This window comes from Scatophagus argus, chromosome 8, assembly GCF_020382885.2.
Source record: "Scatophagus argus isolate fScaArg1 chromosome 8, fScaArg1.pri, whole genome shotgun sequence".
Lineage (NCBI taxonomy): Eukaryota > Metazoa > Chordata > Actinopteri > Scatophagidae > Scatophagus > Scatophagus argus.
In genome coordinates, this window is record NC_058500.1 from 19,116,821 (window position 1) to 19,133,930 (window position 17,110).

At 40.6% G+C, this 17,110-nt stretch overlaps 2 protein-coding genes across 2 annotated transcripts; one reads left to right on the top strand and one right to left on the bottom strand.

Moving 5' to 3' along the window:
• Nucleotides 1–42: 42 nt before the first annotated feature.
• Nucleotides 43–7,196, bottom strand: LOC124063069. Its single transcript, XM_046396361.1, has 9 exons — nt 7,039–7,196; nt 6,242–6,350; nt 5,787–5,961; nt 4,185–4,330; nt 2,694–2,870; nt 1,929–2,045; nt 1,695–1,781; nt 906–1,053; nt 43–649 (listed from the first exon to the last, which is right to left on the bottom strand). Exons 1-9 carry the CDS (start codon nt 7,050–7,052, stop codon nt 630–632), a joined length of 993 nt encoding a protein of 330 aa, XP_046252317.1. The 5' UTR covers nt 7,053–7,196; the 3' UTR covers nt 43–629.
• Nucleotides 7,197–8,864: 1,668 nt separating this feature from the next.
• Nucleotides 8,865–16,377, top strand: LOC124063330 (solute carrier family 35 member E2A-like). Its single transcript, XM_046396884.1, has 9 exons — nt 8,865–9,179; nt 9,741–10,200; nt 10,976–11,111; nt 11,365–11,492; nt 11,927–12,047; nt 12,121–12,174; nt 12,276–12,348; nt 12,585–12,730; nt 13,991–16,377. The coding sequence occupies exons 2-9, from the start codon at nt 9,921–9,923 to the stop codon at nt 14,217–14,219; spliced, it is 1,167 nt and encodes a 388-aa protein (XP_046252840.1). The 5' UTR covers nt 8,865–9,179; nt 9,741–9,920; the 3' UTR covers nt 14,220–16,377.
• Nucleotides 16,378–17,110: the final 733 nt, after the last annotated feature.

A 17,110-nucleotide genomic window follows, 5' to 3' on the forward strand; every position in this document is an offset into this window, starting at 1 on the left:
AATAACTATTCTTATTGAGCAACAAATCAAAATAATCAATATTGATTTGATATTTTATTAAGAACACTTGATTTAGTGTATTAAGGTGCATTAGAAAGTTAAGTTAAAAAATTATTCCAGTGTTGCTCAAAGTAGAAGTACAGACAATGCACAAATCACACAATTCGCACAATCACAAAATTCAGGTTAGACAACAATGGTTTGAAAAAAAGTAAAATAAAGTCAGTTGACTTTTTGAATGTGATGCACAGGAAAGAAACTAAAAAGATATTTTAAAAGTCTTTGGCATCTAGACACAGAGCCTACAAACACCAGTAAAAATGAAAAATAAAAGCCATTTCAAAAACAGTCTACAAAGGCATTTGATGTAGTTTCATACAAAATTGTTTGACTTGCAGCTGATTTGTGGCGTTTCACATCCTCTATTCAAGCACACTGACAAATAAGTGTTCGCTAAAGTCAAATCTATGCCATAAACAGAATATTAGGTTTAAAAATAAACGATCATTTTGGCGGTAAGTTTGAATAAAGATACGAGCTCCATAATCAGCATCGCACGGCTGAAGTTCGTTGATGTTAGACCCTCATTATGCAGCTGTGTCCTTGGCCTACGACCGCTGGATGTTTTATCACTTGCTGGATGCAAACACTGCCAAAGAACAGTAAGGTTAACAGCAACATTTTGATATTCTGCTGCTCTCTAGCCAACATAAACACACTTAAGGTCAACACAGTCAGGAAAACACCGGTTTCTCAGAATTAGGGATGTGATCAAGACGACATACAGAGAGGTAGTTCAGGACATTTAGAAATCTGCAAAGAGATGCTGATTACTTAAATTTCCCATAATGTAGTGTCGTCTGTTTTGTCTCCTGAAACCAAGAAAAGAAAAGCAGCATACTCACTCCTCTCCCTCAGGCCTTGACCGAAGCTGTGCACCAGTCTGATGAGGCCCCAGAATAAAACCACTTTAATCACCACTGAAATCAAAGCTCCAGTGACTGCAGCTGCCTCCAGGGTGTACGTGCTGTCCTGGGACCATTTCAGTACCACCTGCCATTAAAGCAAACCAATGAATTGTGCTTTAGTGATGTGGATCTTTTCAAGCAGAATTTAAAATGTCTCTTAAATGAAAACACGGACTTTCTACCACACTTTTTATTTCTACTTTGACATATCCAGAGGAAAATAGTTAGTTTTTGCTGCACTACATTTAACTGATATCTCTTGCTGATAGTTGCTTTGCTGACTACACTACATAGATGACACTTGATGCCTCTCTCATGACTACAAAGCAAATATGAAGCCACAGAAAAGACTAACTTTAAAGTCCATTTTGGGAAACGTATTCCTGCTGTTTTGACTGAATCCCAAATACACCATCCTGCTGCTGTCAATTCTCACTAAATCATCAAATGTGTATTAAGTCTTGGCTGAAAACAGTCCCCAACAAATGTTCTGCTCACTCTTATTAGAGTATTGTTTGCTAAAAACTACAATAACCAGCTGTTTTAGGAAATTACTGACCCCCTTTTTTAAATTATATTATGTACCTGCGACCTGTTTCAAAGCTTTACGTCTTAGGTGGGGACCAACTTGTGTGTGTTTTGTCTCAAGGCCACTGTGGATCAGTATTTGTAAAAGCCACTTCATAAAGTATTTTGTGCTCACGGAGAAACTCACTATCAGCTCACCTTGTACATCAGATAAACAAAGAAGGCTAACTGAGGAAGGTTCTGCGTCATGAAGACCCACACTAACACCTTGACTTCTTTTAAAACCTGGAAAAAAAAAAAACAATAAAAAACAGCAAGCCGTTACAATCACTGACTTTTGAGTTTGACCATGTGTGCTCTTCACTTCAGTGCATCTTGTATATTTTCCTTGTGGGTTTATGGTCTCGGTGTGTGAAGATGAAGAGTACCCACAGCGACAGCTCCAACAGCAGCGGTCAGCGAGGCCCACACCACCCCGACGCCCAGGATGATGATGTTGGGAGCAGACATGACCGAATCCGACGTCGTGATCAGGATACACAGACACAGCTGGAACACACCGACAACACATACTGTTTTCATGAACAGTAGCTCAGGCAGTAGTCAGGTTTTGTAGGCCTGTCATTTTGTACCAACAGATGTGGAGAAACATGTTGCAGAAGTACCACAAAAACCAGTTCCCCCACCTACAGCAGTACATGCTGACCTGAAATGAGTGCAGCCTGCAGCAGTGCACCACCCGTGTTCTCACTGTGCAACATGAAACCTGACTCATCCAGGAAAACTTAACTTAAAGTCTTACTGTTCCCATGGCTGTTTATGCTCTCTAAACATTACATTACAACCCATGTCATATGCTGCAGGTCAAGACGCACTCTCTGGAGACTATAGGACACATAGGAAATCTCTGGCTGAGGCCGGATGAAGTAAACACGGGTCAGCAAGAAGAGAAAACAAAAAATCCAAATGATGATCAATTCTACAGCATTGGAAGTGTCTGATGGTGAAAGTTAACCTTCAAAAACACTCGAACGAACAGCATGATGTCATGAGCAACCAGTTTAGCCACAAACAATTCATGTACTTTTAAGTCTTGGTAAATTATTGGAAAAACATCCTTTTGATGTAAAGCATCTTAAGTGACAAACTAAACAAAATGATTACCAGCCTGTCACATATTTATTCTCACACACGTACCTGAGCCTGCAGGTCAAAGGTCACCATGGAGAAACACAGGTTAAGAAGAAAGTACTGCTCCTGGAGGCTCTCCAAGGCCCCGCCCACACGGAACGCCATAATGTTGGGCCTCTTGATGAGCAGGGTGGTGCAGAAGATGTGGATCACACCCAGACACATGATGCACACAAAACGAACCTGCGACCAAAAGCACGTAGCAGCTGATCAGTTTTTCACAGAGCGAATCTACAGCGCTTCAGGCTAACAAAGTCACAGCTGCTCTTAATCATCTGTGCTCCAACGCAAATTTGACAATTTTCATGCCGGGATGAAAAAAAAAAGCAGTACAGCGCTTATAGCTAAATGAATGACACATAGCTAACATTCTCACAGTGCCAATGCCAACACATTGATGCTAAGCAGGTATAATGTTCACTGACGTTGGGGTTGCAACGGTATACTTATAGCAAACTCTTTAATTAACACAAAATTAAGGCAATTATGCAGGTATTTGATTCTAAAAAGTGTGGGATAAATTTTAATTTTGATATCCATGAGTATCTCCATTTCATGGCCATCTATACAATGCTGAGCTATTTTAGTATGGAGCAAAATGGCCCACAGACAATGACACGTTGCATTTCCTGCAGGGTGACGAAGTCTGTGTTACATGAGGCAGGTGTCAGTAACTGTGTGTCGGGAGAGTCTGCAGGCCACCTGGGATGCAGCAGCCAGTCTGAACACGTTTGGTTTTACATTCGTCTAACCAGGTCACAAATCGCAATTTACCGTCAGTTAACTTTCACTGTATCAAGGCAACTGATCAGCAAACATCGGCTGTCAGCCATGATACCCATGCATACGTATGAAGATTAACTTGTAGTTTGTTTTGATTCCAGCCCCAAACACATTCATGTTCATGACTTGATGTGATTCATGCAACGATAGCGACACCCAGTGGTGAAACCTGTGAAATGGATGGAAGCTGTGAGGATCTACTCTTCATTCTGCTGTCATCAATTAAGTGGAACTACAATTGACCCTGTAATTTTCTCATCGGGTTGTAACCTTTATTTAATAGTTCTGTGTGGATCAAAATCTTCAGCAGCAGTAGCAAGTGACTGCTGGTAATTTTTGCCCTGGGTTTCGCCTCTCAGGCAGGCTCACCCGTCTTCTTGTTCTCTTGGTAGTTGTTGTTGGGGCAGTAAGCACCCCGAGAAGAAGCCTGCAGACAAGAGAAGAACATCTTGGGGCCATCCTGGTAAGTGTTCTCACTTAATCATGTTATCATTTGGATTCTTGTTTTCTTTATAAATCCTTATATCGGATCAACAAATCAGCTAAGGGAATATGAAACTACCCTCTGAAGAACTTCCAAAGCGGTGTTTCTTATTATAATTAAATGGTTATAAATGATTACAGTGATTATGAATCTTAAAAACTTCAGATGAAAGACCTCCCACGAACAAGTCAACGTTCAGTTTGTGGTCTCAGAGTGTTCACTTGGCCTACCAGCAGCTCCTGCTTGCCCTTTGACCCCTGCACGGAGAAGTTGACCACCGATCGAACCATCACCACCAACACGCTGAGCACAAACGCCACCAGCTCCTGTCTGTTCTCCTGCAACACTCCACGGATGATGTAGTAGATGCAGAACACTGCAGAGGGCAGACCACACAATGCTCACACACAGCGAGAGATAGACAGATAGATAGATAGACAGACAGACAGATACTTGATTGATCCCGAGGGAAATTCAAGACACTTCATCACAACAGTGCAGGGTGTGTTAATGATCTGCCCCTGTTAAAAGTTAACTAGTGGACTGTAAACATTCGTGTTATGTTATTCTGAATGACTATTACACCTTTCACTTTTCACTCAATACTTGGTCAGTTCATTCCCTGATAATCAGGAATAATGAGTTTCTTTCTTGTCTTGATGAAGCGTTTAAAATCTGGAATCGAAATGGAATTCGGTACCTTACAAGATCTCTGTGAACGTAATACTCTCATGTCATTTGAATAGCTCTTTGAATCATTTTGTTTAGACTCCTCCACTTGTGCAGCTTGGTATCAACTTTATCCACTTAGGTCCCCTCATTACCACTCACAGCTCTTCTAAACTAAATGCTTATTGCAAAGAAAACACTGGAACTGTATAAACTGCATAGTATAGCAGAACATTTTAGACGGATCGATTTCTCTGAAACATTCAGTTATGCGTACGTTACGTTGGTCCAAAATCACTTTCACATCAGTTAAATGTAACCAGGTGAAAACAAACACCAGCCAAACTCTCTCATATTTTGGTTCTGCCCAAAACAGACAAACTTCAGCCAACTGATTTTCAATATTTTTTCAGAGGCAGCAGGGAGACCAATTAGCACCTCTTTGACATAACAGCTTTATATGGTGTTATCTCACAGGGCGTCTGTAGTAAAGTCTCGTTCAGGTTTTGAGACACTTTTATCCAGACACACAGCTGGGGGATCTAACGAATCATCTGACAGAAAATGAGAGATTTCTCTAGAGGCACATCTTCACGATATGACGGCCTGTCTTATAGTACCTCACGTAGAAAAGATGGTCATTAGCAACATTTGTAGTCTGTATCCATAGCCCTGTTTTTTCTTTTGAAATCATAATCTGTTTCTGTCGGCCTGAGTCAAACTGAAACTGAAACTGACTACACTAAGTAAAAGACTTTCTAAGACATTACGATGGGCAAATTATGAATCTTTGCAACCCAGACTTCTGCAGACCGTTATTTTCTTTTTGCAGAAGATCAGACACTAAAGCAATCTGGGGCAAACACAGTTAAAGTTATTGCATTCACCTCCTCCTCAATCTTGATCTCATGATTACATCATAAAACTTCTGCTTTTTGCCAACAGGCAAAATGGGTGTGGCGTGAAGCGGACTTTCTGAAAATACTGAAAGAACAAAGGCTAAAGTCACTGCATTCATCTCCTCCTCAATCTTAATCTCATGATTACATCATAAAACTTTTACTTTTTGCCAACAGGCAAAATGGGTGTGGCGTGAAGCGGACTTTCTGAAGATACTGAAAGAACAAAGGCTTTCTTTCTGCTAATGGAGTGATGGCACTCACATATTCCAACCAACTGGATGAGAGATACAGTGAAGTTGTCTTCATCAAACACATCTGTGTCCATGCGCTGCTTGTAGATGCTGGACAAGGTGACGCCGAGCAGCGCCAGCAGAGATGCGATGGTGAAACAGAAGTAGAGCTTGAGCAGACATGACAGCTCCGACCAGGGCTTTATCTGCAAGAGGGTTGAGGCGACCCATCGTAAGAACAAGGCTAACCAGTTCAAGGCAATGTTCCATTCAAACATGAACATATAAATGTACTGAGTTGCTATGACAACATAATTTCCGTCTGGGGATCACTAAAGTTATTAAGTTGAGATTTCTGGGACTTTATAACCTACTTACTGAGATGACATTTGAGTATAAAACTCATCTTCACACCCACAGAATTGTTTCAGTTTCTCTTTAATATGAACTTGAATTCTTCCTTCAAAGGTTTGTGCTGCAGCTCACCGGTCCACATGGCGTGGGGATCAGTTCCTGGTGTCTGGGCCTCAGGTTTGGAGACAGAAGGTCTGGACTCTCTGGTGGCTGACCAGAGATCTGGTTGCCCAACAAAGGACTGCAGCATCAAAAACAACAACAAAAACATAGATAAATTTCATGACAGTTTCTGTCATGGATTGCAAATGGGACAGAGAGAAACAGCAGACATTTTGGATCTTAAATTATCTTTGTAAAAATCAGTTTTGACATTAGACAACAATCATGCACATGATAACTTTTAAGGACCTTTGTGTAGGACCAAAGTCAAAAATCATTACTATTACTAGTTACCATTTGGAAGGAAAAAGGATTAGAGCTTCATCTGCACACTTACAATAAACCCTAAGGTGTAATTAAAAGGCTAAATGAATGTTAAAAAAATGACTCGCGTTTGACTTAAACATGTTTCTCAATGCTTTGTGTGTTCAGTTATTTCTCCATTTAACTGACCATATTACTTGTATTTCTGCATCAGTTCTAATAGCTGGTGTCAGTTAGTCCTCCACAACCAACATGTAGCACTTTCACAGAAGATGAGCAATGGACGGCATATAAAAACATACAGCATGTACAGACTATGAACTGAACTCATTCCGACACTTTTCATTTCATTCAAATACGTTTCTGTATAAGACACCGCTTTATTACAGGGTGTGAGGAGTTGCAACATCTCCCAAATTTCGTTTTCTCATGACGCCAACGACCTAAAAGCACAAAACATTAAATATAAGATAACGAAGAAGTCTACAAACTTTTCTCCTGACCTTATCTCGTCCATGTCTCTGTGGACAACACTTTAAGACACGGAGGTTACATTCCTGCGTCCTTTTGATCCCTGCCCACCTCCAAATGAGACAACTTCAGTTTCTCAAGTGTCAATGCAAGCACGAACAACAGTCAGCTGCATGAAGACTTCTTCTACCGCTGTGTACACGTGTTCTTCCTCTTTGGTTTGGTTTTCCAGTGTGCTGCTGCCCCCTGGAGGACACTGTATCTATTCAGATTTTGGCAGTTTGTTTAATATGGTTTACTGTGAGTTGATAGTTTTATTCCTACCCAGTGCTTGCAGCAATTATCCTGAAAAACGGAAGTCAAATTACAGACAACCTAGAGTGCTTTAAAACAGTTAATCTGGAAGTGGGCTTTTTGTGGTATTCACCTCTCCTGTCAAACGTTCAGTTGTCTCACTTTGGTTGTTCTAATTGTGGTTGTTTTCTTTAGAATTCTAAAATAAAAATCCATGTTTAAAAATCAAATGTGAACTGAAACTATTATACTTTTTTATGCCTTTCGAAAGTGAACTAGTCAGCTGTTAAAAGGTTAAATCGATATTCACATCTGAATAACGCCCACTCAGTTGGATTAATAATGATGAAATATTGCTGGCAGCTAGAGCTGGGGGAAGCTTAAATGATTGCAGTCACAGCCACTCCTCTCATCAACAGCAGAAGGTTCAGTGAACAGAGAATAGAGTTCAGGAGTTTCAGCTAAAACTAAATGCAACTTCATTAAATAACCTACAATCCTTGTTAATGTTTTCTCTCTTGTGATTGCACTATTTTCAATTGTGACACACATGTTGCATAGTTTTTATCTTAATCTGGTCATTCATGTATTTTATTACTTTCTCTATGTGTCTATTCTTTGTGCTGTAACACACCAGTTTCCCCTCTGGAGAATCAGTAAAGGATCATTTATTATTAAAGGCCACGTGAGTAGTTTACACCAGTGTGCTGATACTTCTGGTTAAACAAGATAAACGGCAAACGAAATCTATTATCTTAAGCAATCAACCCCCCCAAACAGAAATAACCACAAATACTCACTTCAGTTTTGTGGTCACAGTGAGACGACACTACTGCATGCAGGTATTTTTCATTGAGGGTAATAAGGCAACAAATATTCATGCTGATATCAGTACGTGTTTTAGTACTCAAGTTTGCAATGTATAAGCAAGTTATCACGAGCTCTTGCACCATATACCGTATTCTAGAAAAGATCTGCAACGCACGATCCCTTGTGGATGTTATTGTGTCTGTCTTAATGGGACAATTGCAGTGGAGTTGACTCTTGACGTTTGTTAATCTACTTTGAATAACGAGCGTTCATTCTCATCTAGTGGTCATAGTCGGTAACTGCAACACAAATTTACTGAAAGCCCATTTATATTATTATATATTTTGGTTTAAAGAAGTTAATTTGATATTTAAATCATATCGAAAATTGTATTTTTGTTACTTTATCACAAAAGAATTGACCCACAGTTACCATCAATACAGTGAGACACATTTTTTGAGAACAATTTATTTTGTCTCGTGGCAGCAGTGTCAAGTTGAACTGATTCTAAACGGATGCGCAACAATTGTATCCTACAAAATAAAAGCTTTTGATTCTGGCAAAAATCACTCAACGTAAATGAAGTTACACTTGTCCAAAAATACATTGCTAAACATTTTCAGAACAGACATAAAAATAGATGTGAGCTACTGCTGGATTTTGGCTAATGGACTGGCTATTTTGGCTAATTTGTTTCACGATCAGTGGTTTTAATTTGAAGCTTGTTACTTGTTTTGTTTCTGTTTAGCTCGACGGTGCGACTTCATTGTTGTCAACGGCCACGTCTGTAAGTGAGGGACACGCGTATGAGTAAAACAGATGGACATGTACATGCTTGTGTATAGTGGTCGTAGTCTCATTTAACATTCTTTTATATTTCTGATTATGGCTGACAGTACGACTGGCTTTTTGGCTTCTACTCCTCTGCTGTCCATGTTGTCGCAAAAACAGCGGCTACCGTTAGCGTTTATGTTTAGCTTCCTGTTTCTATAACACTCGCCGTCGTCTCATTGACCTGCCTTTACGGTACTTTCTAGTTTTAATTGAAAATATCCAGACCCCAAAAGAGGTAAGAGCTCGTCTTCTTTTCCCTAACGCTTTGTGTTTTTACGAGAAGAAGCTAGCTACACCAAACTTAAACTGTTATCTGTTGTAAATGAGAAATGGTTTAAGGTTATTGTTGGCACTCCGTTTGGCAAATACAAACACACCAAAGAGTGCGCATTTAGCCAGCGTTAGGCTGGTGGTTTCTGAGCAGCACACGGTGCACACAGGACGCAAACGACTGCTCCTTTTAATGTGAGGAGCTCTGCTGTGTTTATGTGAATTAAGAATACGAAATAGTGCTTGCAACAGCAGTGAAGTATTCAGTTAAAAATTGAGTTAACAGTGTAAAATGCCTGTAACAGTATAGTGAATAGTGCGTGTGAGTGGATAGAGTGCTAAAAATATGTATTATGGGATGTTTTTGTCTGTGAAATATCAGACACCTTACGCCATATGAAAAAGCTGTACCAGGTGAATGGACAATTGCTAGATTTTCAGCCTGTGATGTGCTAATAAAGATCAGTTTTTCCTTCTGTTTGCCTTGTGTCTATCACCTGACACAGTTGATTTTTGTTCTTTGCAGCCTCTGTGGGGACAGGAGGACAGGACTTGTGGGCATTTGCAGCAGTTACTCTAAGTGTAAGAGACTGATCAATTGGTGGACCAGTCAGAAGATGGATTAACGTTCAGAACTCATCAGCCCCTCACTTCCGTCGTATCTCTCACCTGTTGGGCCCTTGGGGGCCCTCAGGCAACAGGCGTGATGCCAGGTGGCAGGCAGACTGTCAGGCACCCAGTGTGGCGCCTCCTGTCACCGTTTCGGACCCATCAGGAGCGAGTGGTCCTGGCTCGCAGTGAGAGCCTGCCGGGGGAGCAGGTGCTGAAGATCACAGTCACAGAGACTACCATTATCGAGGCGGAGTCGGGCGTGTGGAACTGGCGCTCCATGACCTACTTGGCCCTCTGGTACTTCTTCAGCTTCTGCACCCTCTTCCTCAACAAGTACATCCTGTCGCTGCTGGAGGGGGAGCCCAGCATGCTGGGTAAGGAGAAGGAGCCATATACTTATGCAACCGCAAATATTAATATTAATGAAAATAAATAAAGCTTGAATGTTGTGAATTATTGCTTTGAATGTTTCTGTGATGAGTAAAATCCTAGAGGTTTTGCAGATTTTAAGCTCTTTAACAGTATATATACTTTAACATTGTTTTGTATTGTTACTGCTGAGCATTTCTAAAGCATGTTTTGAGTCATAGGATTAACTTTCTTCCCTCTGGCCATGAAAAACAGCTTGCAGAAATATGAATCTTGCTTGAGAAAGGTAATCCATTTGAGTGGGAAACTTTTCTTAGCTTTGTAAAAATTACAGCATATGCAGAGATGGACAGGAAAACTAGTGATGCATTTAGGGACGCTTAATTTCCCAGAATCAGATGCCAAACATTTTAACACAAGAATCAACCAGTTTGAAATGACTATAATTACCTTTTTGTTTTTCTTCTAAAATTGACTTTGTCATGTTTAAATGTCCACTGTGTTGAATGCCATTGTCTGAAGCATTTTTATGTCACTACAAGTTGACTTTTGTCGTCCGCTGAAATTAATGAGAAGAAATAGCTGTGCCTAAAACATGCAAACCTATAGCGGGAGCTGTCCTATAAACTGGTTAAGATTCTGTCTAGCCGAGGGAGAAACAAGACAGAGGAAATATTAGGTTGCAGTTATAACTCAAGGCGTTGAAGAAATTTATTTGAAAGTAATGCTGCAAGTGTTTGTTGCTGGGACTCTACTTTGATGTTTTCCATATGCCCTCAGGTGCCGTTCAGATGCTCTCCACCACTGTCATAGGCTGCCTAAAGATGTTTGTGCCCTGTTGCCTGTACCAGCACAAGTCCAGGACTGAGTACCCTCCCAACTTCATCATGATCATGCTGTTTGTGGGGCTCATGAGGTGACTCCTCTCTCTCTTACTCTAAACTGTATGTTTTCCCACAAATATTCAGCCACTGTGGGTTTTACCACCTGCCACAGCCCTCATGTTTTTGTGCTGCAACATGTTTTAGCATACCACTTGTTAGAAACTAACTAGTAGTTTCCAATAAAGTAGTGCAGAGTGGTTTACAAATACTGATGCAAGCTCAATACTCATCACTTGTGTTTCCCAAAAGTGCAGTTTCAACATCAGCTTCGTCTCCATTTGTCAGGTTCACCACAGTGGTTTTGGGCTTGGTGAGCCTAAAGAATGTGGCAGTGTCTTTTGCAGAGACCGTGAAGAGCTCAGCACCCATCTTCACTGTCATCATGTCCAGGCTGATCCTTGGGGAGTACACAGGTAGAGGACACACTGATGTATGTCTGCGTGAGGGGTTGGGGTGTAAAATGTCAGGATACGAGGGCTTTAGTGGACACTAAGCGGACACTCCAAAATGAAACTGCCACCTGCTTAAACATCTGTCTCTCTGCAGTGTCCTCTGACTCTTTGAGTAGGAGGCAGTTAGATGCACAGATTATTGCTTGTAATGACACGTGAAAGAGCAAATCTGTCTAAGCAGATATGCTGTACTGAGTAAAGAATGAGAGAGCTCTTATTTCATTTTAAACACTATGACAAACCTCTTCCCTGTCACAACACCTCTATCAGTTCACTCTTCATCTGTATTCATGTGGCCAAACCAGTTGGACTTCTACAGGGAAATAAGGTCAGAGGTTTTGTTAGTATAAGTTTGGTGAATCATTTCATTGTACTGATTGCTGTGCAACCTGCAGGGCTGTGGGTGAACCTGTCCCTGTTCCCAGTCATGGCTGGCCTAGCCCTCTGCACCGCCACGGAGATAAGCTTCAACATGCTTGGCTTCTCTGCCGCTCTCTCTACCAACATCATGGACTGGTACTGCAGCACTCAACGCAGCTATCCCCACAGCAGTGTGACACTTTGTTTAACCCTTTGTCTCTGTTCTCAGCTTGCAGAACGTATTCTCCAAAAAACTGCTCAGTGGAGACACATACAAGTTCAGGTAAAATCACAGTGAGCTCTCCCGTTTATAACTGTATTATTGCATCATGTTGTAAAAAAAAAAAAAAAAAAAAAAAAAAAAAATCTGCTCACTTATTTCAGCCCTCCTGAACTGCAGTTTTATACCAGTGCGGCAGCTGTCATCATGCTGATACCAGCCTGGGTGTTCCTGTTGGTAAGTCAACATCCATTTGCTATGATTATTATTGTATTGACTTTGTTATAGTTAAGCAAGTTGTGTACTAGTATTACTGTATCAGCTAACAGAGTAGCAGATTTCACATAAGAAAAGAGGCAGGTCTCTGTAAAACAGATTTGTTGATCATTTGTTAGTCCACAGTAGAATATGTGGTGGGACTGAAGGTCAAGGTTGAGAATGTTGATGGTTGTAGTTTGGGTCCATGTTTCCAGGACATCCCAGTTATCGGGAAGAGTGGGCGGACCTTCACCTTCAGTCAAGATATCATCCTGTTGCTGCTCTTTGACGGTGGCCTGTTCCACCTGCAGAGTGTCACTGCCTATGCTCTCATGGGACGGATTTCCCCTGTTACCTTCAGGTAGGAATCGGACACAAAACCCAGTTAGAACTTGCGCTGAAGCGTGTTGTCATGTCTGGTTACTTGTGTTACCAGCTGTGTTTGGTTCTCCAATGAAGCTGATGTTGAAGGTGTTTATGCACACCGTTGGACACTTTATCTGACACACCTGCCTCGTGCAGAATATGATTCCTTTTATCAAGATTGAGGAAATGACCCTTGCTTCTCATGTCATAAGGAGGAACTGCATTAATTTTATCCACCAATGTCTCTTTATGGGCCTTGGGGAGTACTACTGCATATGTGAAAAGAAGTGTATAAGAATCCCTTATAGCCTCAGAAGGAGCTGTAGGAAATAATAATAGGACATAATATTTTGTTAAATTATAATAAAGTTTGTATTTATCCAAAGTGTTTTCATTTGTACAGTTGTCATTGTAACTGATCATGTACTGTATTTATAGTTTTCTTCCCATTGCAGTTGGAGTTTAGAGTCGCGTACTAATGCAGGTGTTTATAAACAGTGAGCAGCATAGGGAAAGAGGTGAGGTGTGAGTCACAGCTCGGTTTAATCTGAATACACAGACATGATGCATATTTTTAGATTCATCATGACTTTCATGGTGGTGTCACCCGTGTCCATTGCAAATAAATGTCCGTAATGTCAGTTAGAAAGTACAGAAAAAGATTAACACTCCTGAGAGTCAGAATGATTTTGAGTTTGATGCAGTGTCAAAGTAATCCAGTGCTAGTTGTCTGTACATCCATGGGTACATTGCAAAGAGGACCTGCTAATAGCTAATTCAGCATACTTTTAATAGTGCCAGTTGCCATGGCAACATTACAGTTCAGTTTACATCCCCCAAAGCCCCCAAATTATGGGAGCTGTAGTTCCAAAACTTAGAGCAGGATTATGCCCCAAAGAGAAGGTAGAGTATTATAATTATAGTTGATGATCAGGTGCAGCACATAAAGGGGCCACTAAGTGTATGTTAGAATACTCAGTGGCCCAGCAATATGGTCCCATAATATGGACTCCACTGCTGCCGTATGTGAAAGCACTTAAGAGTAACTTTTTAAAATATAGTGAGCCAGGCATCTTAGCCATGTTTCTCATAACAGATCATTTTCTCACTCAGGCCATGAATTGTATTAAATGGAAGTCATTTGCTATCCTTGTGCTGATGTGACACTAAGAATTTCCCCACTGTGGGACTAATAAAGGCTTATCATATCTTACATTAATGTCAGTAACAGTAACAACCTCCCTGTCTTCCTCAGTGTTGCCAGTACTGTCAAACACGCCCTGTCAGTTTGGCTGAGCATCATTGTGTTCAGTAACCAGATCACCATCCTCAGTGCCACCGGCACCGCCCTCGTGTTCGTCGGGGTCTTCTTGTACAACAAAGCCAGGCAGATCCAAAGGGAAACCTTACAGGCCATGGCTGCTGAGCAGAACCACAAACCACTACTGCAGGAGCATGACATCCAATCTGCTCAGTCTCACTGAGGACTAAAATGGCTGTCAAGAGCAGATGACTGGATATTTGTATGTTCTTGGCCATGCACATTCCACTTAAAGGGGACCCACTCATGTTTTTGGTTTCCAGATTTCACTTTGTGTCTCTGTCATGCCTTAAAGCTTAAACTGTGGTGACTGGCTTGGTAAAAGTCAGTGTTTGTTTGATTAAGCCATCACAAGTCCTGTGAAACAGTGTATACAGTATTTCTTTCTTCCTAACCTGATGACATACTTTCACTTTAATCATGCTTGAACCTTTGCTTTGTCTGATATCAGTCAGTAACAGGAGAAGCTCAGGGTGTCCTTCAGCTTTGTGAAGGAAGTCTCTTCTGTAAGCTTTTTGTCTTACATTTGCATTCCAGAGTGTGCTGGTTTATCTCTCATCTGTGGTCCAGCAGCTGCTGCTGAATGTATGCTGTTGTGTATATCTGTGAAGCATTGATGGTGTAAGATTTTAATTTTATGATAGTGTAATGTCATACAATGTAAAATTTATCTTGAATGCATGTGAACATAAGATGCATCCCATCTCAAGACCAGTGCTTGAGCTGGGATGCCTTTTGGAGGCTTGTCCAGGCAAAGCTACGACTGGCTGTTGTACACATATTTTAAACAATGTGTGGAACGTTTGAAAGTCACATACTGCATTCTAGGAATGCTCATCATCGATCATGAACTGTTGAGGGTGTATGTAAGATTTCTGTACCTGCATATTGTTTTTGTTCTTTGTAAACTTGTATGTGCATGCTGGGAGGGCAGCCATGAACAATAGACCTGAGAGAGGCCTGAGAGAATTAATGGATCAGTGAACTGCTGTATATTACATATTCAAGTTTATTACAACTTGGGTTTTATTTTTGTTGCTCGGCCCATTGGCTCTATCTTAAGCAACAGTCTGACAATCAGACAGGTTTTAAACAGACCCCCTGAGTCAGGACAATCAGAAGGCAAACAAACTAACTTGTAAATGTGCATCACAGTTTACAGACCAACTTCATGCTTCAACACTGACCTATTATACTTAGTTGTTTGCACTGAGTTTTCTTGTGGAACATGGGGTTCTTACTGGCATGCACACATTTTGGTTCCACCTCCAAATGAAGAGGTAACTTACTGTATGTGGCAACTGTTTGCCTGCTTCCAAGCTGCCTGATTGTCTTTCTGCTGCGTCGCCGTGCTCCATGATCTCAGGAGATTGTAGTGCTGCCATAAACAACACAACTAATGGCACAAACAGCAAAAATAAAACCAAACTTGTAATAAAGTTTTCCGTTAAACATAAAAGCTTCACACCACATGCATCAGACCCGCTGATTCATACCAATAGGATTCCATGTAAAACCTGTGCCACGGCTCGCAGTGTCTCTGTGGCGGCTGCAGCTTTTAAATGGCACATCAGGTCTTTGTGATAAGAGCAACAAATTCCAGTTCACATTCGGTACGTTCCTATTGAGTCTCGGCTCAGCTCTGTGGTAAATTTAAGGTTTCATCCACAGATACCTTTCTGTCATAGAATTCCGTCAAAAACAGATGCATAGTGAAATTATTAAGACTGTCATCATCAATCTGCCTCCCACTCTCCTCCACAGTCCATCAGCTGTCTGAGAGGACTAATCAATGTTAATCATCATCAGTCTAATGGTAATCTAAGATTTTTAGTGATGCTCCATTTTTGCTGCACCTTTTGTGCCTCATGAAGCAGTCTTTTTTTTTCTTTTCTGTGCCCACATATATGCATCTTTGTTCAACTTGACTAACGATTGCCTTGAACATATTGTTTTTATTTACATTATAAATGTGTTCATTCTACATGGTTATTTCCTGTTGTTTGAGGATTTATTTCTCAGTAAAGTGCTTTTAAAACCAGGTGTGGGCTTAGCTTTAACATGCTGCCGATACATCTTTAATCTTCTTTGTAATGCTGCTTCAACAGGCATGTTCAGATATGGAGAGTTTTTCTATGAATTGTGTCATTAAAGGTTCGAAAGTGGAAAGTGTTGACTTAGGAAAATGCAGTTATGAACTGTATGTTTTGGGAAAGTGCAAATCAAAGATGTAAAAATATTCACTAATGTGAGTCTTTAGTGAGGATCTAATGATGTTTGATGAACTTTGTGCAAAAAATAAAAGTATTTCCTTTTCTGCACATTGTGTAAGCATATCATCAGCTGGTTCAGTTTTCACTCTCCTACTTTTGTTTCTCTGCTATTTGTCTACTATTCTTTTTATCTAAAATATATGGCCCTTTGCAGCTAAAATGCCCCTCTATGTATACCTGCTGGTTGCGAACTTTGGCTCTCAGCAGGTTTACAGGAAGTTATCAGCTTTTTACAAATGTTGCTGTTGAGAATGCAGACAATGCATCTATACAGTAAAACTGGGTTTTACTGTATGAGCTGAAACAATGCAGTGAAAGATGCTAAAAAGCTTTGTAGAGAAGCATTATTTCCTAAAAGTGACCTTTTGATTTCAGGATCAGACCAGATTAGCTTGCTTTTCGGACCCCCACCCACAACAAAAAAAGTTTAAATCAAAATTTTCAATCAAAACTTAAACAGTTCTACAGTTAAAAAAAAAAAAATTGTTTGTTTTCTCCATGATCCCAGACCAGAACTAATCCAGTTCTCAACCTCAAAAAGAAAGACATCTCTAAACTCTACTGTGTTGCTTACCGCAGATCCTCACAACACAAATCAAATCAGGAGATCAAAACTGACATAGAGGCAAGTGTATCTGCATTTCAGTAAGAGTAGTTATTTACAACATACACAATACACTGTACATTCAGTGTGATGGTCTTGGCTCCAGCTGGGAAATACACACCACCATCAGATTATTCCTGCCCCTGACACAGACTCCACAGACGGGGTGAATTATCT